Below are 27,398 nucleotides of genomic sequence, written 5' to 3'. Positions count from 1 at the left end.
CTACTGTCACGCCTTTTTCTCCCTTTTTTACCTTTTTCTCTCCTTTCCCCTTCTTTTTTTCCCTATTATTTATCGTTTTTGTTATTCCTCTCTTTTACTTCCACGGACTCTGCGGTGGCAAAATATAAATCAAAAAAAATGACAATGAGGGTTATCTAAGATTTAAAACACACACACACACGCACACACGCACAACCGCTAGGTTTGTGTTAAAGTAACACACTGTAGTTGAGGGAGTTAGTGACAAAGAAAAAATGAATCCACGCGAAGAGCAAAGCAGAAACAGAAAGACGGGCGGTAGAAAATGGTGACAATTATGATTTTAATAATGAAAGATAAAATTACAAAGGAGAAAAACAAAAAAGAGGAGAAAAATGCAAATGCAAATGCAAAGAGAGCAAAAAGTTACAAAGTAAACGACTCTCTTACTTTCCTTGAATTTATTTTACTCTTGTTTTATTACCTTGTCCCGTTTTGTTTAAAGCAGAGGAGCGATTGGTGGACGAAAATTTAAAGAAAAAAAAAAAAGAAACGAAATTTTTTTCCTATGTATAAATATGTATATGTATGTATATACGTATGTAGTACGCGTACAGAAAGAAGTTTACAATTTATTTATTCCCCTTTTTCTGGTGTCGTTGAAAGATGCAAAAGAAAAAAGAAAAAAGAAAAACTATACTGATTTGATACTTCTTGTCAGTGCGTCGTCAGGACTCCCCCTCTCGTTATTGTTGTTTTCTTTTTCCTGTCTGTTTGCGTGTTTTCAACCCCCCCCCTATGATTTAATATTATTCCCGTTATAGAACTCGATGCTTCCACACCTCTGGTTTTGTTTCCTCCCGTCTCTTCTTTCCCCTCCCGCAACAACGTATATTCCACACCGCTTTTCTTTTCTTTAAAAAAAAAAAATTTAAATCAGCAAAAGTCAAATTTAACTATATGTGATTTTCTTTTATCAAGAAAACGAAGGAAAAAAAACAGACGAATATTCAAAACGACGGCACAGGTGCTACGCGGAGACGTGTCAGCAATAGAATGGCCTCTTCACACGGAAACGCGCGTTTGTCCGTTTTGAAAGTTTGCGTGTGCACTAAACAACGGGGATGGGACTTTTACAGATGCACTCCACCCTATTCTGTTTCCTCACTTTATATGTGTACTTAAATGTATATGTATATATATAAATATGTGCGTATACGTACAACTAACTGCCACTTAACGTATTATTCTCTCGTCTCCTCTTGCTCTTCTTCACTTGCTTGCTTGTTTGCTTGCTTAATAGTTGCTTGTCTTCGGCTGGGCACCTACACGCGCACAACGTCCCCTTTGGAGTCCTTTTTTCTATTTCTATTTTTTTTTTCGTTTTCTGCTCTCTCCTTCTCTTGTTCCAAGTACCCCAAATGATTTTGCTTCCCTATTATTCCCTCTTCCTTCTCGCTTTTTGCCGTTTCTTCGCCACGGTGCCCCTTTCAGAGGAAAGAAAGATGAAGAAGGCAAACAGTAAAGAGGATGCGGGAATTGCGGTATGGCTCGAGGCATAACATCAGACAGGAAATAAATAGATGGATTAATACCGATGATGATGATAATAATAATAATAACAGTAATAACAATAGCAATAACGGCAAGCCATGGCACAAAGAAACTCCACTTCCGCGACGTAACACAGACTGCGCGTACTGGACAAAGGTTATCGTACCGCTTTTTGGCCGCCGAACTGTTGGCACATTTCCTTTCCGTATCACCAATTCCACACACACACACACACAAGCATATACACGGTTTCACTGTTAACACCAAATGCGTATTGCGGCACTTTCTTCTCCTAATTTCCACGGCAGCTGTACGATTTAACTTGGCATACCACGCAACACTTAATGTGGCATCTGCTCACGTCCCCACCTATTCCTCAAATATATCGCCGCGCACTCACCAGTCATGCACAACATAATGTTGCGCGTTGTCCTTCCATACGTGTAACTCATCTAACTGGTGCCGAAGGTCATAGGCGCACACAAGAGCTACAGGACCACCTCCCAATTCATCCAACTCCGTGCGCAGCTTCATGACTCGTTCAACCATCGAAGAAACTGCACCTGGTGCTTCATTCGGCAGCCGGGCATACAGCACACAGGGAAGGCAAAAAAAACCTGCAGGCATCGCTACCTCGAACCCGCCGCACACCTGTTGAATACAGACCCCAGCATCATCGTCACCGCTAGTAGCAGACTCAATAAGTTCCTTCACCAAAGAGAGGTGTTTAGAAGTGGGAAGCGGGCCAAGCTCAACACTGCTGTCAAGACTGTGCCCAATGCGCACCTGTCGTATGCGCTCCCGAAGGTAACGGAGTATCGGTAGCACATCCTCGTGGGGAATGAACGCCACGTGAAGTGGGTGCAGTGTTCTCCCATTGCAGTGAAAGGCGTGATGAAAGAAATTTTCAGCTACACATTCCACGTGTGTAGGCGCTGAATCTGTTTTCGCCACTGCCGCGCATGCCGTCAATGGGATAGAAGGTGAAAATGACTGTGATTCCCCTTGGGAAACACTAACAATGGCAACCGCAGGTTTAGTCAACCGATGGTGCCAATCAATGGCGTACAAGGCGCTAATATCCGAACGTCTCACTTGGCTATCCGACAAGTGGACGGAAAACTGGTTTGTTTGGCCTTCTGTAAAGCCGTTCGTCAACCCTACTAGCTCCAAGCCTTCACGGGCGCCTCGTACGCCGAAAGCCTTTTCAAGTAAAATTGAGTTTTCACCGCGATACAAAATGATATTTATAGGGTCCACGGTATGCATACCAACGCCCGGATCGCAGCCCTTGTCATCACTAGTGGCACTCCGACTGTCGTTTTCGTCAGCTTGGCAGCTGAAAGAGCGGCAAAGCAACTGCATAAGCCACAACGCGGAGAGCGGTGCTTCAAGTGATGGCAGCCAGACGACCACATGACCTCGCAAAAGAGCGGCGGCGATAGCCTCAACACCTCTCTGAAGGGGGTAATTGGCCGATGTGTAGCACAGCGCTACCGAGGAACCTCCGCCAGTTGCACACCTGATACCGTGACAGTTGATACCCCTGTCACTGCAGCCCAACGAACGAAGTAAGTCCTCCACATCAATGGTCTCGCTGGCGGCGACCGAGGCGGGGCACCCACGCAGACGTTCCGCACAACTTCCGACGACGTTTGCCGCCAACCCAATCGAGTTCCGAGCTTCACGCAAACATATTCCCGTAGCAAGGGCCTCCGCTAATGCCAGTAAGTCAGCGTTTTGCCTTAGGATGGCCTCCAGGCGCTCCAACGCGCGAAGTTCCACAGAATGAGAAAGCGCCTGAGCTTCATGCATTATTTCGCTGAGCGCACGCGCAGCGCCATCAACTGTGTTGGCTGTGAAAGTGAGGATCCCAGCTCCATCAGAGGGACTCTCTACCACAACAGAAGCAGCGCTACAAGCAAATCGACCGGAGTAGTGGTGCGCTTGGCGCAAACGCCCGCATATGTACGCAGAGGGAACCATGGAGTGTGATGGTAGAAGTTGGCTGTAAGTTTGCTTCCATGCAAATCGTCGTGGTGGTGTGCGGCAAACAAGCCCGCCACAAAACTGCATGTCCTTCTTATATCGAAAAAACAAAATATCTTAATATACGGAAGGTAAGGAGAACGCTGGGTCCTTAGCCGAACCGAAAGGGCGTTGCGCTGTTGAATCACAGTAAGTCCCTTCCTTAGGTAATGCGTATAAAACAGGCTGATCGATGGCGGTAGCACCAACCGTCAGCTTACAAGCCGTGCACATTCGAGTGATAACTTCAAAAGCCCAAGACCCGTTGGGGTTCCGCCCCGCATGAGAAGGGTCAAAGACGATACCTTTAGGGTGCCCACGTCGAAACTGCATTGCCCTCTTGCCCGAAGCAACTCGGTCACGCGGAGAACTCGTGCGACAAACCAAAGGGTCTTCCCCTTACCAGCGAGAACGCCAGTATCCTTTTTCTAGATGGGTGACAGAATGGGGTTGCACATCGCACGTGGTAACATCGCGCGAGGGTCCGTAGACAAAAAAAAACGCCTTTCGTGGCACCTGCATGCACGGAGATACTGACTCTTGCTACAACCTCCATCACCTCCGACGCAATGAGGTCGAAGCAAGGCGGTGGGAAACACCTTGGCAAACTCCCGGCATCACAAAGCATAAGCAACAAACCCGAATTCCCAGGTAAAGTATGGTGTAAATAGGCGCAATCAAGGACCAGCAGCGCAACACCCGTGGAGTGGGTTGAGTATAACAAGGATATAAAACACAAACGACTTTTTGTTCGGCACGCGAAATGATTCCCGACCATACTGTGGATGGGAATGAGGAAGCCTCCGCGTGCACTCGACCCTGAAAGCGTCATATTGGCTCGAGTCCACTCAATTCAGAGATACGCTGCAGACTTCGGGTGGCACAGCACGCCGATTGTAAACAGGGATACCGAGGCTTTTAAGCATTTGCTGAAACTGGAACGGCGCAACGCTATTCTCATGGAGTCCCCCCTAAGCGCAGTAGTGGGGACGAACTCGGGGTCGTCCCTCGACACCGGTCAGTTCTGAACAGCGCAACTACCACCGTTCGTTGGAACGAACACTGATAGGTGCAGCCCTCCGTAGAGTCGCATCAGGACCGTAATTAATTCAACATAGCCTTCTAGGAATGTTTTGAGCATTGAAACAAGCAATGTCTACTGCATGAGCAACACCCTACCCCCTGTCCCTCGCCTCAAAGACTGCTTAAACCGCACGCCAAGATACAACCTCCGTTTTCCTGTCTTTTTTGTTAGGTTGTTTGAAAACAACAATAAGAATGATCATTCGCCAGCGCACAGCGTGTAAACACCACCAGCTTCGGGAATATCATAGGCTGCCTCCCCAATACTCCCCCATGACACCGAAAAAAATGAACACGGGAAACAACCCGCACCAACAGATTATTGATCCATGCGCTCTTGCGCGTGTGCTCTGCTAAAATGGAGGTGTTCGTTACCAGCACTAAAGCGAACCGAAAAAAGATTGAGAGAGGGGCGAGAGAAGAAAAATAAGGATGGTTTCGGCTACGATCAAAGAGAACAATATTGGGGGGCATGAAGGTAAAAATGTTTGGTCTTAGCAAGCGAGCATACCCGCTGCAGGGGCTGGTGAGAAACGGAACTGTGTCATCCAATAGTCAAAATCAAAGCAAAAACGGTCAGTTAAATAAAATGTTGGGAGAGCTAAGGCATTTAAAGAAAGAAAAAATGGTGGTTAAAAGGGGGAAATGCAAATGATACAACTACGTGAGTGAGTCCATCCCATAAAGCAACAGCACCTTAGCGTTTCAAAATACGGATACGGAAAAGGATATGGCATCAACCTAATGCATTGTACGAGTGTCACGTCATTTTTTTTTTTGAATACCATTTGTGAAATTTTGACCAACCCCTCACGGAACGCAAAAGCTTCAATTTGTGGAGCGCACCCGCCTAGCAAAGAAGCAGCGTGGAATTAGAAATAAGTTGTTTAGTGCCCACATCTTTTACCCGAAGTAAGCGGATACTTATCTACAGAAAAGTCGGCAGCACAAATATCACATTAAATTAAGAGCAGCTTTGGAAAAGAAAAAGCAAGGGGACCATTACCACGAAGAATGCAAACACAAAGTTTTACACATAATAGCTTAAGAAAATAATGGCCATGGTAATAAAACGAAAAAAAGACAAAAAGATATAAAAAGATATATAAAACGTGCTACTAACCTATTTATTCTTCGGGTGCCTGTTCCCCTAGCTACACATCCTCAACTTTATCTATCTGCGCAATATCTCCAGTCCCATATATAAACCGTTGAGTCTATGAAGCGCCTGACAAATGCTGTTGGCCCTCCGTCCGATTCATTCGTGTCCCGTTGCGACTCATCCACTTCGACCTCCGAGCCAACTGGCACAAATGTCGACCTGCGACGCGCCACCGGCGTTGTCAGCCCTCTCGATGGAGGAAACATCGTATCTGGGGTCACAGGCACAACAGGAAAAGAGGACTGGCTCCCGGTCGACTCATAGCCCCGATTAGAATACGAGACCGTCCCCACCGAGCGACTGATGGCCTCCCTTACGGGCTGGAGAGGGCTTGCTAGGAACGTTGCACTCGTCCTTTCGCTCCCCATAAAACTCTCAACAAAGGGGGGGGAAAACGTTGAAGTCACAGACAATGAGTGCTCGTTGGTGCTGCGGTCTGCTGTTAATCCAACAGAATGTTGACGGCCCCTTTCGTTCGTATTATCAAAACGCCGTGCGACAACCGCTGGCCCCATGGGAGCTACACTCCTCGCCCCGACAGAACTGCTGTGCGATGCCCTCTTTTTGTTGGGATTCGCGAAATCTGGCACAGTACCGTGGTAATGCACCTCACCATTCAGCTCAAAACGATAGATATAGAAATTCCCTTCACGAACGTGGACTCGTTTTCTCACCACAGTACCATCACGGTCCTCTTGACGAACAACTGCCCCGGTATCCATATCCCTCTTTCCCGCCGTCTCAAGATGATCCTGGTCTTCAACCCCCATCTCGTCTTGCTCTTCCACCTCAATAGTCACCCACCCGATGTCATCGGGTGGAGCTGTGCGCGCAGCCTTGCAAAATGGCCGCATTGCCGCAAGGACAACAGCATCGAGTGGGATGTCCCGGTTGGCCACCCACGAACGGCTCGTTTGGTCATATTTCAAAACATCACCCTCGTCAAAACCACCAACCGCTGGGGAACCCATGACATACACATCAAGCGGGTCCGCCGCTTCAGCACCGTCGCCACAAAGCTGAATAGGTCGTGGGTTGTTACGGTCAACAAGGCCACGGAACCGCCAGTAACCCCCACCTATTGGAAGTGTTGCAGCTGGGACTGACATGAAGTCGGGCTGTTCTGCCATGCAAAAACAAAGATGTTCCGCCAGTTCTCTTTCGATTCGGCCATGGAACACACCGTTTTTTGTCAGCCACATGGCGAAGCCCCTGTGTGTCTCTTCCGGATTCGGTGCCTCTGAATGTGCGCCTCCCGTAAAGCCGTAAGTAAAACTGGAGGAAGCATTCAGAGAACCCATCCGTAAGGACGGTGAGTCCACACGTCGAGAGAAAAACCCAAAGCGTCCCCAGCGACAACGCATTTCGTACACGAATGAAATAAACGGTACGTTTGTCATCAGCGATGAAAAACTAAATGTTTCCAAAGGTGGGAGATACCGCCTTTCGGATTCCAGCGGTGGTGAAGGGCCATTTCCACGCTGCTTTAGTACCCCAGCCTCAACCAGCTGGCCATGATAAGTCTTGGCGGCCACAAAAGTCACCCGACACAGGTTTTGCTCTCCCGCAGACTTGGTCATAAAAACAACAGCTGTAAGCGGCTCCGGCGCCGCAGGTGCCGGCAAACCAAACCGGCTAAGCCTCTCCTCCAACGCAGTGCAACGGTAAGACAACGCCTGGTCCATTTCCCGTAACAAACCTTCTGACTGCAAGAAGGGTCGCTGTCTCGCCGACGGTTCCCGAGCTGGCGTCCCGCCGAGAGAGGACACCAGTGAAAAGGCACCAGCGGATGCTGTCAACGGGCATCGTTCAGGTGGCACGTGCGGCGTAGGTACAAAGCTGGGACGGTTGCGAAGTTCGTTCCCACTAGCCACTGAAGCCTGTGAAGAGAGCGGTGCAATCAGTTGCTGAAGGTCTTGCGAGGAACCATGGCTGGGCCCCCTAGCTGTACATGGCAGAGAAAGAGAATTTTTCAACATACTTGGTGCCGCAATGCCTTTTCCGGTCGCACTTAATCCGGGACTTACGGGACTGAAGATTACCGGAGATGTCAACGGTTTCCGCTCTATCTCCCTTGGTAACATACCAAAGAAACCGATGATGTTGACAACCTTTCCTTCAAGAATATCCGAGTTTTCCTTCCCCATCAAAACATGTGGCACCCTGCTACCCCCCGGAGTCCCCTGAGTCTGTTGAAGTTGTTCAAACTTCTCGCGATCGTGGAGAAAAGCCACTGCGCATATGATCGGAAGAACTTTTTTCCCAACGTTTGCTGTTTTCGCCCCCTCCATATGGAAGGAAGGGGATCCACCGGCAGACCTGTCACTCATGGAAAGCTCATGTGCCTGTCGCATCTCATTATCTGTATCAAAGAGTCTCTCCTCTGTCTGCTCCACAAATTCAGAATACAGTGCATCTCTCGATCGGTTAGAAGACCTGGCATCATTGCTATGCACGTTGGGAATGCGGCTCAAATCACCCGGGTACAGAGGGTGGCGGAAGTAATAATTCACACCCGGATCACACCGCATCTTGTGAAACTGCACGAACAGCGGGCAGTCGGCCGATGGAAAATATTCTTTAATGAGCGGAATAAGTACAATGTCTGGTTTGCTTTGAGATCGGGAGCTGTCAACATTATTCTTCATCTGTGTTGGCACGTTGTATAGCCCCCGTCGTAGTGTCTCCCTGCTTGGAGCAGCACCCATTGCAAAAATGTTATATATATAATGTTAATGTAATCCAATGAAAAGTTATATATTTATTTATATAATTATCTCTGTTGCTTATTCCCCAATCTGTTTCCCTTCCTCCTCCTTTTTTACCGTTAACACACACCGGTAAGCGCAGATGCGGACAATTTTGTGGGGGTGTACCTTGTGTATATATGTATATGTGTCTTCCCTTTCAGCGGCGCTTCCCCCGGCTATTCACAAGTAGTGTAAAAAGGGGCAACAACAAAAAAAAAAGAAAAAGAAAAAAACAGGCCTACCACGCGACAATCAGTGTTCTGATATCACCCACTTTGGGAGGATAAGGAAGTAGTGGCCACACGGCGATGTCACGACCAATGACTGTATAGGTTTGCGTATATTCCCGTAGATTTAGTGGCCTCCTCGCGTGGGTTAAGCAATCGACTATTATATTTTTTGTCCTTAAACAAATAGAGGAAAATTTAAAGGAAGACGTACCTCGCCCTTCTGATCTTTTCCCTCTAGCTAAAATGAAATATTGGGCTATTTGACGTTGAAAATTATGTTCGTATTCAACAGTTGGATTTGCCCCTCTTTTGTTGTTTTTGTTGTTGTTTCTTATTCCCTTTTTCCAGTAGATCCTTAAAATACTCTCGTCCTTTTCTAGCTTCACGGGGCACGCTAAAGGGATTTTCAGTGTACAAAAAAAAGAGCAAGAGCAAGAGAAAGGGCCGTATGGCAATCAAATTCACCCGTAAAACAACAACAATAGCAATAATAATGTTAATAAATTCCAAAACAACAAATGTCACAAGAAAATTTTCGTTCATTGCCACATTATTGCCACAAAAAGAAGCAACATCGAGGGTGAAAGCAGTATGCATGTTATATTCAACCACCTGTACAACCGCGCGTGTCCTTTGTTTACTTATTTCGCCTGCCTCTGACGCCGACGACGCATTCATACACCCCCCTTGCTGTCACTGTTCGAGTCTCCACTCACCGAAGGTTCTGTTGAAGCAGCAACGAAATGAAAAGAGAAGCACGAACGCCATTCAACCAGGGGACGCCATGAAACTAAAGAAGATATAAAAGGGAAATCGAAATGGTAGAGCGGGTGGAGATGAGGTAAGGGGATTGATACCGCAAAAGCACGAGTAACGTACGCAAGCAGGTGCCAAGGGGAAAGTAATGTCGAGGGGAGACAGTGGACAACACATCCACACAAAACAAAACGAAACAGAAAAACAAAATTGGTGAACGTGTGGGGCGGAGGAAAAAAAAGGATATTGAGTCATACCGGGAAGAAATCGCATGTCGTCTGTTAACGACTTTAAAACACCGGCGTGTGCGTGTATGTATTTCAAAGAAAAATAAGCAGCAGGAGAGGGGGAAAAAATAGAAAAGCATGTCGTGTACGTAAACACGAACTCCTGTGAGAGTACTTATCGGTATACGCTGGTAACAAGTGCAACGATGCAAACGCATCCGCATACGCTTGCCACGGGACCGTAGGATCTCCAACAGAGATAATGATGCGCAGGAAGAATGATACCCCTCGCGCTTGTAGTAACGAAAGATAAGAACGGAAGAAAAGAGATACGCTGTTGGCGTTGCTGCTACTGCTTTCGACGAATGGTATGCCACAATACACTTCAACGAATGAGTACGACGCAACACGTCTGGCAGCAAAACATCACATAAATTAAGGACCCTTCACAAACGTCTTTTCCACTCCCAATGGGGTCATTTCATTTAATGGCAACAATAGAGGAAACGATGAGAAGGGGAAGGAAAGGACGAAGCCGACTTGCTCAACCTCATAAGTTTCCCACATTTATTTCAGTCTCTTTTCCTGACCCTTTACCCGCGCCTGTGCGCTTGCCTAACCTTTACTGGCTTAGTACATTCTATTTACATTTTTTTTCCCTAGGCTCGTACAGACCATGAGATACAGACTGCCTTTATCACAACTTGTTTCTTCCCAAAATATGGGATCGTGCAGCACTCAGCACAGAGAAAGGGCAGAATTTTTCACGGAGCAGACGCCACGCGCGCACCTTCATCAGCCAGAGTGTGCTTGGGTCTAGTTAGTGAAAGATTCCGCAATAGCGGCACCTATTCTCACTTCCCCAACGATGCCCACTTAAAGACGTAGAGCGCTCTTTAAAACCAATACATCACTATGAAGCTTTGCAAAAGGTCAGTGTTGCAGGCCACGCCGCACCGTTACATTAAGTGTTGGGGTTCTCACCTCCGCCCCATCGGCGTACACCTCATCAGTTCCAAGTCCAGACGCAGAAATGAAGTCGAATTGAGTGCGGGCACAACCTGCAACACTTTCACTGCTGCAGCCGCCGCTGCTGCTGAAACCTCCGCCGGTCCGGTGGAGGGCACAGGAAGGGTGAAAGTCCTCGCGGGTGCCAGAACGTGAGTGCATGGAATTTGACCATCCATCTGCCGGCTGAAAAAAGGGAGTGCACCCACCTCCCACCGCTGACGAATGCCGTGTAACACTCGGCCGTTCCTCCGAACCTGTGTAGGGCCAGATGGTTCCACACCCGTCCCAACGAGGGAAATGGGTGAAGGAAGCCGTAGATAAGCGTTGGCTTGTTACGTCACTGCTTATGCGGCGCGAAACATTGTAACTGTCGTAAGGCATAAACCCAAGTTGATCCTCCCTTGAAGTTCGGCGGCTCAGAAAAGGAGTCGACGTACGCCTATTTGCATAGCTTGCATCAGAAACGGGGGAATGACTAGAATCGACAACTGGCTGGTTGAAAGCAACAAAACCGGATTGTTGACCTTGGGGAAATGCAGGCACCTCCATATGGGAAGCCAGCGCAGGGTTTCCGTAGCAGCAAGGCTGCTGCCGAGTCCGCACACGACCAAAACCCACAGAAGGCGTGGTGTTAGGAGGAGCCATCGGAGGGACTCCGCCCTCCCTGCAGAGCCCTTGGCTCAACGATGGCGACATGGCGGACCGTTCGTCGCTCCTTAGCACACCTTCCGATACGACAGCTGTTGGTAATGGTACCGACCGTCTTGTTACCATCTTTGACCTCGTTGCTCTTCTGCCCTTGGATGCCTGCGTCTCCGCTGAGGGCCCAAAGCTGTTGACCGGTGCAGCCCCATCCACCGCCGTCGATGTTGCATTAGCCTGCTCCGGAGCATACGGGCGCCGGGTTGGCTTTCTGCGCGCCCGCTTTTTCCGTGGCGGGCGAAGAAAGTGCGGTGTGACCGCTATAGCGCGCACTGCACCTGTCACGAGTGTCACCCGCCACAAACAAAGCGAACCTTCGCCAACAAGTTGTCTTACACCAACAGCAAACTCTGACAAGTCTTCCCCATTGGTATCCTCAGCACCTAGCGGTAGCAGTAGAGACCTGTCACGCTCTCGTGGGCCGCTGATGTCAGTATGGCGCAGCCAGTTCTCTGCATCAACCGGCGCCTGTCGTGCCAGCTTGCAGCTGTCATGTAGTTCAGATAGCAAAAGCTCCTCCAGTGGGAGCGTGGTACGCTGAAGAACCCACTGACGCATCGCATTTGACTGGCATGGGTTCATATTGAGGTAAAGCAACTCTCCGACCGACAAGCGTTCATCCACTTTCCCCTTCCCACTGTTGCTTCTTTCGTGCTCACTTTCGTTCGACACGTCACATCCTCCTCCCATAACCGTTAGCCTCCCACCAGCCCACCATGAGAAAAAGGCAGAGGCTGCGGTTTCTTGGGCAGTCACTGAACGCCCAACTACCCAATACAAGTGCGCCGGGCGGTCGATGGTATCCCCCTTGGCGTTCGTAAAGCTGACCAGATCGATCCCATCCACTGGCCATTCCTCCACAACCACAGTCTCGCCCAATACGTCATGCAGCTTTTGATGTGCAGGTAGTTCAGTGGCAGCGGCCTCAGAGTCGCACACTTTGAGACCGCCCCCATAGCCTTTTGAGGAGGAACCCTTAGCGGCAGTGGTAGCCAATGCGTTAACGGCATCTTGTGGGCAAAAAGCATCGGCAGTTGAGTGCAGCGAGCACACATCCCGGGCCACTCCGACATGGGGATTAGACTGCGCCGTCCTCACTTCCGTGTTACAGCCCGCCCGCGTTTCAGTACGTTTTGGTCGCACAATGTCCATTATGCACTCTGGGCAACCCATGCGCATCCCAACACATTCCAAAGCACGTGCTACAATTTGCTTTGGAATACATGCAAACACTACGTCGCCATTCAACCACATGTCAAAGACATTCTCCAACATGGTAGTTTTTTCCAAAGAAGGAGCAGAAGAACATTCGCTGACAACTTTGGTATCGCCGTCTTGTGGCGTACCCAACGGAACCCCAGCTGCTAATTTATGCGTCTGAAGAATACAATCATTTTTTCTGCGGCACCGACAACAACACGGCCCTCCGGGGTTACTTATCCCCTCGGACTCCACAATGCCTAGGAGTCGTGATAGCATCGCTCGCAACCCCCGCTGGAAACATAGCATTGGAACGTTGGTCCGCTTGCATGCAATAACAACAGACGCAGCAGGAGGTGTCATCAACGGCTTCTCGCCACTCATAGTGGAGGAAACCTTAGAATGTCCCCCTTCCCCTACCTCAACCGAGCCACGTCCCGTCGGTTGCCTTTGGTCCTCAATACTCCCTATGTGCATCACCGCTGCCTCACGCCATTGCCTTACATAGGTATAAACGGCCGTTATGAAGGCGTGTACAAAGTTGTGGTCTCCAACCGACTTGTTAAGAAACACTTGTAGTTGAAACGTATCCTCCAGCAACACATCGTTACAACCATGCGGGCAGATGTCACTCACACCACCAACGAAACCAACGATACGCACGTACAATCCAAAAAGCATGCTGCTTTCCTCTAGCGTACTGCCCTTTGCATCCCCTACCTCAGCTCTACTTTCCCCACCGCTGTTACCCAGTTCACTATTACTACCATCCTCACGCAACATGACCTCCCCACCAAGCGCCTCTTTATTACCGAGTACGGAGGGCGTGGGGGCAGAGTTATAAGCAAACGCTACCGCGCACGGCACAGGGCGGATCGCGTTCGGGTCCCGCGTGCACAACCTGAGCATCTGTTCATCTGTATCGTATATGCGGCGCTCGCCCATACGGCACACATACGAGTCGTAGAACTCTTCCAGTGTACAGCTAAAAGGCACAAAGTCATCAGCACGCCATGCCTTGCCCTCAACGAGATGGGCGGTAGCGGAGGCGCTGGTTGATGGAGCAACAAGACCCTGGAGATCATAAAGTTTTGCGGCGTCAGCGTCCACAGCAGGATCTGGCGCTTGCGCCTTAGCAAACCCCTCATCGAATGTGTGATAGTAATGGACAAACGGATCCCTCCGCGCCTCAAAGAGCTGCCGTAAGAGCAAACAGTCGGGTGACGGGAAGAACTCTCTCGTTAAGGGAATGAGCACCATTTTGTGCTTCTGCCCATAATCTGGTATTTGGCACAGTCCGCGCCCCAAGGACTCACGGCTGGGCACAGCCCCCATCTGCGTATTTTGTGAGCGTGTTTAAGTCGGTGTCGTTGTTGAGGGCGTTGTGTGTGTGGGTGTGTGTGTGTGTTTAACGAAGCAATTCAAACGATGAAGACCTCAATAACAAAAATTTAATGCAAGTTGTGTTCCAATAATAATGATAATAAGAATAAAGCAAAACCAAAAAGGGAAGTAGAATCTCCTCCTCCCTCTTACTTCCCTCCTTCGCACCGTGCGTGCACCGCGTCTTTCTCCCTGCTGTATCCCTGGCTATTTCACACCCTTTTGGCAATGCCCCAGTTGCTTCACAACGCTATATATTTGTAAATTGGTATATGCAAGATTTAGTATAAATGTCACGGTGATTCCCTTCCCCCTTATATGCCTTTGTTTTTGAAGTTACCGCTACTTTTTCACTGCACCTCCTACACTCAGAACCTTCGGTTAATCTTTTGGTTGGTTCAGGAGCCCCACACTTCAAGTCGAGCCGAATCAACTCAACCAGCAAAACAGTAAGGCAAAACAAACGGACGAGTCAACCCCCTTGCAACTTCTTTTGCTTTCTCACTGGTGGAAAGAATTTACTACTCGCTTCCCAACAAAATGACGTCAAAATATGTATAAATATAAATGAAATTTAAAAAAGCAAATCTTTCCTCTCCGTTTAATTGTCCCCACCCCACGCTCCTCTCCGCAATTTTTCCTCTCCTTCCCTCCTTCTCTCCTTCTCTCCTTGTGCTCGAGACTTAAGGGAGTAAAAAAAATGGAGGGCTAACGCTAAGGAGCACGGAAATGAGTAACTAGATATACAATAGGGAACTTGAACACAACAAATACACAAACAATATATAAAACACGCCACTATTCTTTTTTTTTAATGTTCAGTTGCCTCCTGTTTTGGTTGCTTTACTGATCAGTTATTTTCAAAAACAACTTATGTAATCCGGAACAAAAGGCTCCCCTTTTGGCTTTTTCTCTTCTCGACACTAATTTGTACTGCTGTTGTTTTAAAAAAGAAATGGTGAACTCCTATAAGATATAATGTTATAATGGTGCTAAATCCACGCACCCCCTCTGTTCTCCCTCAGACAATCCACCTCGATTTTTTGTCCCCTTCCTTTGATTCCTTCTTTCCTTGCTACTTCCGTCTGGTTGTGATTATCCCTTCGTCACTCCTTTTGCCGCCTTCCGTCCACCCCTAACCTGTTATGTGTAATATATCTACTTTTAACGATTTATTTATTTTCTACTTCCCTTCCTTTTTTTCCGCCGTTTTAGTTGTTGTTTTTTTTCCCCCTTGTCCCTTCCTATCTCTACACGTCTTTCCCTCGATTTGCTTTCTAATGGGCTCCTCCTTCCCCTTCTTCTCTTCTCACACTGCCTCCACTTTAATGATAATCAGCGGAGCAGCCAACACGTGAATGTGGTCCTCCCTCTACCGACGTCCAGAAATGAGCCAAAAGAAAAAGCAAAAGAAGTGATACACCCGAATAAGGGAGGGAGGAACTTGGCAAGTCAAGTATGTAGCGATGTTGTTGGTTCGACTGTCGCCACTCTCCACCTTCGCCTCGCCAGTTAATGAGCGTTCAAACCAAACGCAAATATACAATACTTTGAATGATTATGGCAGCAATTCACCTGTCAGCACACGTACCAGACTTTCACCCAAAAATAGTGGCAGCGTGAGTCTTTTTCGCTTTTTATCTCTTTTACTCACTTTTTTGTCCGTATTTTTAACTTTTTTTTTTCCTCGCTCCGCCTCCCAGGTGACGCAAGTCAGTTAAATAACTGGAACTATGAAACACGGATTCCAGGGGATCCTAAAAACAGTAAAACACGAAGGAAAAGCGAGACGGGGCAAATGGAAGGTGAAACAGAGAAGGAAGATTCGTTTCCCCGGAAGTTTCAAGTTTCCACCCTCACGGTTTTCTATGTGCGTGTAGGTGCTCAGAACCTTCCCTTTTTGCCTTCGTGTTCTATTCACATAAAGAAAGAAAAAAGGGAATCAGAGGCACAAGCACATATATGAGGAGTTGTGGGATTAAAGTGAGGGTAAACTTAGAGGGCCAGTTACAACAAAAGTTCATCATACACAATGCACTGATGTTAATATAAATGAAACTAATATTTCACGCACGGTGACATCAGTACGCAGCACTATCAGTGCTCACGTAGATGCTTGAATCACGGCCGCTGTAACCCGAGGCATCTAAAGGACGAGCCTAACCACCTCCACTGGCTGAACGTAAAAACGCAAGAGGTAATAGAAACTAGAAAAAAAAAAGCGGCCAATCTGTAGTCGAAACCTCTATCGTAGACCACTGAACCGTACATAATGATTTTTATTTTTCCCTTCCCGCCTGTGATGTCGCAGCAGCACCACAACATTTCGCCTTATTGCCGAAAAAAATACTGTGGCGAAAAACTTTAATGGATTGATACAAAATTTTACGGCGACACCCCAAATAACATCTGATCATCAATGGAAATCGTCACCATGGCGAATCGACTAAAAACTTGCAGGCACTCACATGGTCTGTCGTTAACACCCTTCCCCTACCCCAACTATGTCGCAGTAAATCCCACAGTGGTATGGATGATTGGCAAATATAGGGCCCAGTTACCACACAATTTCTAGGAAAAAACAGGACCGGTTGCCTTACGTGAACGTAATATATGGAGTCAGTGATGACTAACTATGGCGGAATCGTTGACCATCAACATCGTATTTTTGTTTTACCTGCAGAAAACTGTCAGTTAGCAAGAATTCCTCGGATGCAAACAACAACAAGAACAAATGCTTCAAAGCATATATGCCTAAGAACCCTGCTCATGGACAACCGCTCCAAATGTGACTATATCCCCCAGCTTCTCGTGTTCACGTTCGAAGGAGTTTGACGCCAGCGTGATGATTTAATAATGTAATCATTATTCGATATGGAGTTTATGGGGACCAAATGTTTAGAAGGGCTGCCCGTCCGAGACAGCCTTCAGTGGTAAGCAGCCCGTACATTTTACTGAAGCCCACAACCGTTCCCAGTGAAGTCCCTCTTAGTTGGAACGGGTTACACAAAGCAGTCATTTGATAGTCGGTAATTAAGCAGCCGAAATGTGTGCTAACATGACATTTTAAAAAAAAAAAAAGCAGTAATCACAATCGATTATGGTATAGTTGCACTTTCAAGAGCATCCATTTCTCAATACTCGGCACAGTCTAATGATATACTTCTCTAAACCATACCTTCTTGGGACCACCTAAGTCAGAGCCAAAAAAAAAAAAAAGAAAACAGAAGCATCAGCGCTCAAAGGTGGTGAATATTATTGGCTACAAAGCCAGGACACTAGTCCTTTGACAAGGTGCAGGGGTCCGGTCACTCTTTTTTTTTTTTTGCGGTTTAGTCCCTCCCCCACGCTGGTGAAACCAGTCTTTAGAGGGGTCTGTAGCGTGAATGATTCCTTCAAAAGAGAACATCGGCACGGAAGCGTTAAGTTTTCTACGACACTAATGAAATTATACAGAACAAACGCTTGGGACCCCAAGGCTCTAAGATAAAAGAAAAAACAAAGACGCCCCACAAAAACCTCAGAATTTGTTGTGACACTGACCTAAGTTCAGCAAATGGGGATTTTCCGTTAAAACCTCTCGAAGAAAACGATAAAAGTCGTATAGCCAGTGGTAAACCCAATTCTCCCTGGCTGCTTGTGTCTGGGTATATATTTGATTTTTAAATGCGTTTGCTCGGTAAAAGAAATAGAAACTTGTGCATTTACTGAGAACAAGACACCAATACTCCGGAAGTGATTCATCCTCCCTTGTAATATCACGGTTTTTGCGACCAGTCATTCTATCAACTGTCGCTAGTAGCGTGAAGCAATTAAGCACTTCATAGTAGAGTAAGCAAGATCCTCAGAGGGCTTGTAGGGCACTAATAAACGTTGTTGTTGTTGTTGTTGTTGTTGTTGTTTTTTGCGATACAGTGCACTAGCGTGTCACGCCAAAAAACAAAAAAAATCATAACTGTGGCAACAAATAAAATCCGTACCTGGCAGACGTCCCCCTTCCCCCCCCCCTACACACACACACACACACACTAAGCCTCACTAAGACGTGCACAACCCCAACCCCGTCCACTAAAACGCAGTCAGCACCGTTGCTACGGTAGTTCATACACTCGAGAGATACTGTATCTAAACTGATGTTATTTTGGTGTGGTGTCTTCTGCGCAGTCTGCAGTAGCACCACAGCACTGGTGAGCTTTTGTTGTTACCTAACAAATGAACTTTGCTTTACTACGCGTTCAAACAGAGCAAATCAGTTGAAACGCTGGCTTGCGTGTTCCGTATGCTTCTGCGACGCCTCAAACAATCAACACTGGTTGCAGCCCCGCTTTTAAAACATGGGAGATGCGACCCGCCCGTAGATCGGCCAAGCGGACGCACCCCCTCAGTGGGTGCTACAAACCGCTTCTCCTGTTACATCACCAAAAGGAGCGGAGAGAACGTGACCGAGTAACCAACCACCTGATCTGCATGATTATCGAATCAAACAAGCCAGACCTGCAGAAAAAAACAAAGACGACAGCTCCCGTCCTCGGTGGCTATATCACCCTCACCGAGCGGCTCGCACGCAGGCAGCAACGGAGTCCGACGGCCGGCTGGAAACCACCCGGTGATCAAAGGCGCCCACGCGGCTTACATACGTACAGATACGGTACCCGAGCGAGTGCACGCAGGGCAGGCGCATCCCCACCCGGCCGGTACCGGCTACAGGCTGGCGCATCTGGTGATGTCCAAATGGCGGTGTTCGTACACACTCCCTCGGATGCGTGGAGCCAGCGAACCCCGGCTGCCGTACTCCCCCACCCGAAGCTTCGTTATACGTCAACACGAGGTCGCTCCACACACAGGAACACACGCAACGGCCAGTTGCTTACAGCAAGCCTCCGGTAAGAGAAAACTGCTACCTCGGCTACCAGGAGCACCCGCCAGGTATGCCACGCAAACGTGCTGCTATCATTGCCGACCCCAGCTGCGTCCGCCGTTTCTCCGTCGCGCAGGGGTCCGGCGTTCCGACCAGCAGTAAATTAAGCGACAGTTCCTCCGTAGCATCGAAACAACAAGACTGTTTGGTATGTAGCGGCGAGGGGTAACCGCGTGCGACAACACCAGGACCGGAAAGGAGGCGTGCTTGGCGGGGCGATTAAGATAGAAATGCCGTCCCCCAGTGTCGTCTGCTCTGTAAACCACGGGGCGACATCTTAGAATGCGATTAAAGGCTTTAACAGGAGGCGTGGCTGAGGTTACCTTCTGTGGAGCAGTGGGAAGCAACATAGGAAGGATCGAGCACTTCAAGTGCCGTAGTACTTTGTTTCCGTGTGGGGAGAACGAACTGGCCACATTTCCGAAAACAGTGTGCTGATAAGCCCTGTAAGCCGGCTGAATGGAATGTAAAGGGGAGATAACGAGCCCAGTGGATCTACTGCATCTGCGGTGCGCCTGCCAGAAACAGCAATCACTAATAGACGAGGTTCGGTGCCGCCACATTGGGTCATGGTATTGGTGGTACTTGGGGGTAAAATGACTTAGCGTGGAACCATAGGGGAAGGTCAGTATTCATTCACCCAAGAAAGTGTGTACTAAGCGAAACGGCCGCAAGGTAATGGGGGAAGAAGCACTTCCAAGCTGCTGATAGACGAAAAGCTTGAGTCTCGCCGAAATCGGTATTGGCACTGCGACCGACATCGACCCTGTCCTAATAATGGAGGATGTGTCACACACTTGGGAAAAAGGAAAAAATGGAGGCTCAGCGATTTGAGGATATGTATGTGAAGTGTTCCGTAGGAAATTCGGTGACCCCAAGGATGAATTTTCCCTATACCTAGAATTGTCTGAACTGCTTGCGTGTGTCGAACCGAAAAAGAAACAAAAGAACTATCGGTCTAACAAATGGCAGCAGGGGAAAGAGTTAAATGCGGGAAACTAAAGGTCATGTTTACTTCGGCACTTAAAAAAAAACAAAAGAAAATACCGCCGCCAAGACTCGGCGAAACTACTGAACGGTGGAGAAAGGAGGTCACCACATCACTGTTCTTTGAGCTGAATGAATCAACTAAAAAGTTGGATCACCCGGGCTGCAGATGGTAATCGGTACCGTGTACGAACTCATCGAGATAGTGACGGTCAGGAAACTTAAAAACTGCGTGGGAGAGCAGCAGCAGCGATGACAGTCGGGTTACTGACCATTGAGGGCACCACCAACTTCATTGTGGAAGCGGTAAATGCAATCATGCAGCAGGATAACCATTCCTGAGTCGTAGAGACAGTTCTGGACTATGTAAATCTATTTGTCTCGGTGGGACATATCTCTACCATCTGAGCGCCAGATCGATTTAAAGTAGATCCACGAGCGATATGGTGAGTAAACTACTTAATGGTGGACAGAACTGCGATGTTCCAACTACACAACACTTTATATGGGAATGTAATATTGATGCATTCCATTCCACAGTGACCGGTATGAAGCCGCTACCCCTTCATTGCAACGATGGATTGTATGACTGTAAAATCAAATAAGGCGCCTGGACTCATGTACAGCCTATTCGCTGTCGAGCTGACACTGAAGGTAGCGGTATCTGACAAGGAGGACATGAAATGTACGCCTATAGACGGAGGGAGTTGTGTAACCTAGTGGTCTAAGAGACACTTTATGGGGGATTACAACATGGAAGGGGGAAAAGAGAACACACATTGTTTGGATGGAGCAATCACAATCTCTCACGTACATCACGGCACGTAGAAAAAGGATTGATAATGCGACAATTAGAAGGCTTTTGAAACTTTTCATTACAGTTACCGGAGGTACTGTCGAAGCGTGCTCAACGAAAAGTGAGGTTAGCAAGGGCAAGATTGCCGAAGCTAAAGGCAGTGACATCGTCTGAATGGGCTCCCTAAAGGGAAGCGCTGAAAGGCTTTTGCCCAGGATTTGTACGAGTAGATATGTTCTACAGGGTCTCTGACTGCTTGTTTTCACCCTCTACTTTAAACATGGGAGAAACAGAAAGGATGCAAACTCAGTCAGTGTACACAATTTTGGGGGTTTCATCGGACGCAAACAAGCAAGACACATTCAGAACTGCAACGGATATCCGTTGTGCGGGTGGCACACGAAAGGAAAGTGTAATATTACGTGACGCGAAACGCTGAGAAAGGACACTTTTCGGGCTAAAAGGCCGACCATATTATCGGAAACATCTAACATCTGGATGGCTTAATTCAGTGGTAAGATTGAATTACGAAATCAAAAATCAGAGTGCACATAAATTCTTCCCCCCAGGAAACCTGAAAGCGAATGCATAAGATGAATGAAAGAGGGTTCATATGTTGCAGAGATTAAATGTATTAAGACAGACTGGCGTGTTTGAAAAGATGGGCTAGGAAGGTTAGGCACCTCCCCATGTGCGGGAATGGTTATCTTTGGCAATTTGGCTGTGACGGCCACCATAACATAGGAGCAAGGCTTGGTGCGTCGTACGTTTAGGGGAAGATAACAAGACGGCGGTGTTCCACTGCAACAAGACATTGATTTATGTGCCCCCGCTACAGCACCGCGCACCAACGTAGCAACTGGCGTCGGTGTGGAATACAACTATGCACTCTTCGATCCCTGGGAACGCATTATCCGATGATTGCCCATGCCAAAGGACACCTCCGTCCACTCACGCAAAGGGAGGTCTATAAAAGTTCTGGCATTGGAACATCAATAGAGTTGCACCACGTTCCAGAGGAAAGTAATCCCAGTATATTTTATAAAACGCTTGTTGATGCGTTTTCAACCTTCTGTGTCGTGACTGGAACTAGGATAACAACTACAGAATCAAGGTCCATAAGCGCTACCTTTTACCAACATATCACAAGACAACCTACATCTGTAAGAAGGTAGCGGCATGCTCGTATGCTCATTATGGAAGACCTTCTAGCAGAGCTATGAACAGAAGTCATTTCACACGTCTAAGATACGCAGGCCATCGCCTATCTACAAGAGAGGATGCAAATCGTCGCTTTCACTAGTAACTCTGTCACACCACACTTTTATGCTAGGGGTAAATAAGCCAGTGCGCGTAACGTGACTTGCGTAACTCATTGGTGCCGGTGCTCTTGCCAACGCGCCTTCCTGATGCCGCACCATCCAACCACATACCAAAGGAAAAACTTTAATGCGGCGCTGTATCAACAACCATTTTCGAGTCAACCAAAAACTGGCCATGGCACTAAGTGCCCGCACTGAGCGGCGAAGCCCGAACATGATGCATCCCCTGTAAAGATAGCGCGGGGCGTACGCATGGATATCACTACACTTCAGCAAATATGTACCATCACCCTATCTTATCCTGTGTAATTTAGTGGAAAAACACAATGGATAACCTGAACCGCCAGTGTCGGAAACCTCTTTTTCATGTATGAACCAAACTTAAGTGGGGTGAATTCGGAAGGACGACCACGGGACCGTACAAGGACAAAAAGGGCAGAAATGGCGGAGTTTATGTGGTTTGGGCAAACGATTGACTTCTACCCCACGATCTTATTTCAACCTGCTGGAGCTGCCCCACGAGTGAGTAGGGGAACACCACAGTACAATACAACACTGGGCACACGAACTTTCTTAACCCTGTAGATAAACGCTACTAAGAGCTTGATCTCACTAAATTGAGGAAGGGCTGAGTGCTATGCGGAAGCAACCGCTGGATCGTGTGGCATTGAAGAGGTGGTGTGCATTTTTGTGACGACTAAAGGTTTAAGACCCATATGGGTGATGCATCACCAGCATATGTATATATATACTCCAATGTTTCACAGCACTCCGCTGGCTATGGCGCACGAAGCTTCTGCCAGTGGCCGGTAACGGGTGAGGCACTTCCCTGACCTATGCCCTTCGTCTCTCAAAGGGCATAGCTACTCACAATAGTTAGTGTTTATAAACACAAAAATGATATAGCTCCGAACGATAACACTTTTTCAACCCATAATATCACCGCATCAGCTACCACGTGTCTCAGCGGCTGCCTCCCTTTATCTGGGCAGCGAAACACAGTAACATCCCAGAAACAAATAATTTACGCTCTTGCTTTAACTGTTTGATATGAGTCCGTAGAAGAGAATCGAAACATCAAAACAGAATCATGTGTCGTCTGAACATCCATGCCCTAGCAGCTTTTAAGAAAATGAAATATGAAAACTCATACGAACTGGTGACGCTCACGAGGTGCACACGGAAAGTTACTAAACGAATGAACCATACTCGACTTAGACTGTGAAAAAATTGAGGTTTCGTATAAGGAAGGAAAAGTGTACCACCACACATTGGAAGATCCTCTTCTGAACCCTTCAGCAGCTTTTAGCCGTCCATCACTAACGTCACGTATAGGTATGGTATATTCTTTGAGTATGGGAGGGCCCTTTTGGGGGAAAGTTGAGCATGACAAGCTCGGTGCGGTAGCGGAAAATGTTAAATGCACGGTGGTGCATCATCAAATGTTTTAGCTTTCTTCACAATGAAAAGATGGAAATAGTAAGGACTAGATAAATGGTTTGGAACATAATGTTGTTTTGGGAAGAGTGTAACGCGACTAACCACGCTCAGTCGTATCTCAAGTATCATGTTGGAGGGAAACTCGATGGTCTGATGGCTAGCAGAAGTACGCCCAATATAACATGGCTTTTCTTTGAATGAAATTAATACTGATTGCTCGGGATAAGGCGAGGGAAACCATCAACCACGTACATCAGAGGGGTCTCCACATATTGTGCTACGGTGATCTATAAAATACGTGATGGAAGCCAATGTGACGAAAAGGAAATTGACTCCTCGGTCGGACGGCATGAGCACCGCTTCACCTATACCTCGATGTGGCGCTTACGGGGACAAAGAGAATACCGAAGGTACTTAGATTGAGGACTCAATGTATGCGCGGAATCCCTACACAGACACACTGTCTGGAAAGGAAATAAAAACCAACTTCAGGATGCTTCGAATAGTGGCAGTGCCCCCGCTGATATGGTTCCCAAGCCTCGGCAACGCAAAAGTGTTTTACAGCACGCTAGCACGAGCCTATGCCATGTCGATAATCGAAGTGTGTTTTCTGCGACGTGTGGGTGAGTGCTCGCAAGGCGTTTGCTGTTGAATAGCGAAGATTAAGCTATATCATTTTTAGGTGTATCATAGAGAATACACTGGGAGAACGCCCTCCCTGACGGCAAGGGCCTACAGCTCAAGAGCGTTCCATACGTAGTGCCAAGCCCATGTTGGTCTGAGAAGTGAAATGGAAAAGCTGCGGTGTAGCGCAATGCAGAGGAAGAGTGCTTCCGAATTTTCATGACCAATATCACGAGGAGATACATCACACGAGATCACCAATCCCCTTGTGTCAAGTGGTGTAAGCCCCCAGTTACTTTCCTCAAACTTCGATACAGCAACAGGGTTCTCTTTCGCAATTAAATAAGGCTCATACGCGCGGAAGATCACAAAGATATGAAAATAAAAGCATGGAAGAAGCAGATTCCGCGGCACTTCAGTGGAAACAGTCTACAATCACCGGCTGGTAGATGCCACGGGCCGTGGACTGAGGGATCTGCATTATTGGGGGGGAAAAGAATGGGACAGCTACGACAACATGTGGGGGAAACAAACTGATATTCGTGAAGCGGGCAAATGCAGCCCCATCGGCCCGCAGTAACCCAACAGAATCCCTAGCAATAGAAAAGGGTGCGGGAATGTCACTGGATGTTTTCCAAACGTATACAACGTCATAGAGAAAACTCCGGACGCTGCTTATGATGTGCTGGCACGTGTCCGGGACCGAGAAGTGAAAAACGGTGCCCCAGAAAAACGCGACCGGCCCCGACGCTATGAGAAGCCGGAGCTGGAGCAAAGCAGAGTTCCCCACTAGAGAAACGCTGCTGACTATTGGCCTCCTCTGAAAATACGGGGCGCTGGAACTTGGCACCACGTTGAGGTGGCCGGCGTCGCCCCTGAGCAGACTCTTGACAATCACAAACTCGCTGTTGCCGCTCATGGTATTGGAAGTAGACCCATCCCACCGTGGCAGACCAACACCCAAATAAGCTACGGGTGCTTCTCCTACAAATACGGGAGGGAAAGCGTATACCACATTGAAGTTTGTATTTAGTTACTGATGTGGAATGGAATGGGATGATTGATGGTATGGTGGAAAGGGTGACTGACATGCCGCAGTTGCCTGACGCGAAGCTCCAGGATATTGTAACCTACATGGGACCGATATTGCTGTCAGGGGAAAAGCGAGCGAAGAAGAGGTGGCAGTGGCTCGTTCCCGCCCCGTTGCCTCTTGGTATTGAAAATGGATGCTGCGAAATATCGACACGCGAACACCACTGCAGTGCCTGAAATGAAAAGTACAAAGCTCGGCTTACAAAGCGTCGAACTCCAACAACCCGTGCGACCACTGCGACGGCGAAAAACAATATGACACGCACTGGTGATGAAATGAGACGGCGTAAGCACAAAGCCCATGGCTAGCGCCGGTCGAGTGCTGTAACGCACATGGTAAACAAGCATGGCTTTGTGCGAGCTGATGCCCCCCGGAGGATCAAATACGGCGATGCAACACCTGCAGTGGACATCCCCCCGGAGCCCTGTCCAGTGGTGGCGATCGTTCCTCTACCATCGAGCACACGAGTCACGATGAGACCGCAGGTGCTTCATTGTACCCTCTGTGCCTCCAAATTCGCAGTGCCAGGCCGACTATTACACCACCTTAGAACAATACATGGCATAGGCAGCGGTAGTTGTCGCGTGAAAAGGGGGCGAGAGAACGAAGACTCATTGCAAGGAGATGGTAGAGCCCCAGCAGCGCCAGCCTCTCAGGATACACGGAAGCTGCCGTTTCAATGTGACCTGTGCGAGGCGAGCTTCGGTACACGCTCTTCCCTGTCACTACACAAGAAATTCAAACATAAGAGCATAGTGACGGAGGACGGTACCGTGGTGGTGGTGCAATTCCCTCGTAAGCGTGCCCGTGAGGGAAACGTTGACGTCCCGGGGAAGGGCGAGGTGCAGTGTGGTGTGTGCCAAAAAGTGCTCAGTTGCAGGGACTCCCTCATCCGACACTGTAAGGCTTTCCACAAGGTGAAGAAGTCGAGCTTAAATGCAGCAAAAGCACAAAATTGTGTGCCACTGATTCCCCACATACAAACACATCCATGTTGGTGTGCCCGACATGCGGAAGGCAGTGTACTAACAAAACTGGCCTCACCCTACATCAAAAGAAGATCCACGGTATGAAGGTAGAGCGCGCTGTTACCAGCCAACGCGGCGACTGCGAAGAAACGTCGCTGCACCTGATGAACTGTCCCTGTTTGAAGGAATTACGTGTCAGGTTTGTGGTAGAAGGGGTGTGTGTGCAGGATATATGCTTCTCTAAAAGGCTGGCGCAGTTCCTCATTGCGGTTGAACGGAGCCGGCCGCGGGTGAAGTCCTCACCTAATGTAACAGTCATACAACCCACTCTCCCTTCTGCAACTTCCCCCCTTATTGCCGAGAGTGGAGCTAGCAGGGAAAGCACCGGACGCAGGAATAGTCCAGACACCCTCAGAGACAGAGGGGGTATGCTGTCAACAAGCACCAGAAACAGAAAGAGGGGGAGAGAATAATAAACGAATAACAAAAATCAAAACAAAAGGATTGCTAATTGACATCTTTTGGAGAGTCCGGGGTGGAGGGGGGCTTCTCGCCCCATCTGCTGTATTCCGTTCAACTGCGGAGCTACAACAAAAATTATAGAGGGTGTGTTAGGATGAAGAAAAAAGGGAGACTCTGCCACAGTCGCCAGACCGATAGCATCTCAGGGCTCTACGGTGGTGGCTGATTGCCGCGCCAGTGGGGGGAAACTCCCACGAAGGCACGAAAAAACATTTCAAAAAAACGTAAAAGGCAGAATAGCGACATACCACATTACCACCTGGAAATAACAACGACATATTTATTAGAAGACAATACCTCCAATACGAATGCTATAAAAAGCGTAATAAAATTATAGCGAATACAGAATTCCAAACAGAATAAACTACATCATTACAATTTTTATGTATATTCACCTCCTTCATAAGAATTTACCAGTTTTACAAATTATTGCGTATTTTACGTGAAAATACGCAATAGTGCACATTTTGTGCACAAACATGCAACGTTGTGCAGGTTGTGCAAGAATGCGTGTTTTACGCCAAAACACGTTACATGTTGCATTGCAACACTGTTTTTGCACAAACACACGTATGAACGCGTATTTTACGTGAAAATACGCAATAGTGCACATTTTGTGCACAAACATGCAACGTTGTGCAGGTTGTGCAAGAATGCGTGTTT

General features: G+C 47.9%; 3 protein-coding genes across 3 annotated transcripts, besides 17 other annotated features; all 3 read right to left on the bottom strand.

Annotated features, from left to right (window-relative positions):
• Nucleotides 1–11,177: part of a sequence feature (sequence corresponds to BAC RPCI93-6H23) that runs on past the window's edge.
• Nucleotides 12–102: a sequence feature (GA-rich).
• Nucleotides 168–194: a microsatellite.
• Nucleotides 547–584: a microsatellite.
• Nucleotides 895–916: a sequence feature (AT_rich).
• Nucleotides 1,150–1,196: a microsatellite.
• Nucleotides 1,255–1,277: a microsatellite.
• Nucleotides 1,577–1,622: a microsatellite.
• On the bottom strand, nt 1,930–3,609 carry Tb927.8.7770 (hypothetical protein, conserved; the record flags this gene model as incomplete). The annotated part of the gene is made up of 1 exon (XM_842511.1): nt 1,930–3,609. One exon carries the CDS (start codon nt 3,607–3,609, stop codon nt 1,930–1,932), a length of 1,680 nt encoding a protein of 559 aa, XP_847604.1.
• On the bottom strand, nt 5,815–8,514 carry Tb927.8.7760 (hypothetical protein, conserved; the record flags this gene model as incomplete). Its single annotated transcript, XM_842510.1, has 1 exon — nt 5,815–8,514. The coding sequence occupies one exon, from the start codon at nt 8,512–8,514 to the stop codon at nt 5,815–5,817; it is 2,700 nt and encodes an 899-aa protein (XP_847603.1).
• Nucleotides 8,560–8,583: a sequence feature (AT_rich).
• Tb927.8.7750 (hypothetical protein, conserved) lies at nt 10,703–14,017 on the bottom strand (the record flags this gene model as incomplete). Its single annotated transcript, XM_842509.1, has 1 exon — nt 10,703–14,017. The coding sequence occupies one exon, from the start codon at nt 14,015–14,017 to the stop codon at nt 10,703–10,705; it is 3,315 nt and encodes a 1,104-aa protein (XP_847602.1).
• Nucleotides 11,178–27,398: part of a sequence feature (sequence corresponds to BAC RPCI93-30P3) that runs on past the window's edge.
• Nucleotides 14,066–14,090: a microsatellite.
• Nucleotides 17,938–17,967: a microsatellite.
• Nucleotides 18,075–18,094: a microsatellite.
• Nucleotides 21,672–24,824: a mobile genetic element.
• Nucleotides 24,823–25,037: a mobile genetic element.
• Nucleotides 25,036–25,317: a mobile genetic element.
• Nucleotides 26,701–26,960: a mobile genetic element.

This window comes from Trypanosoma brucei, chromosome 8, assembly GCF_000002445.2.
Source record: "Trypanosoma brucei brucei TREU927 chromosome 8, complete sequence".
In the NCBI taxonomy this organism is placed as follows: Eukaryota; Euglenozoa; class Kinetoplastea; order Trypanosomatida; family Trypanosomatidae; genus Trypanosoma; species Trypanosoma brucei.
This window is presented reverse-complemented; position numbering and strand designations above follow the sequence as displayed.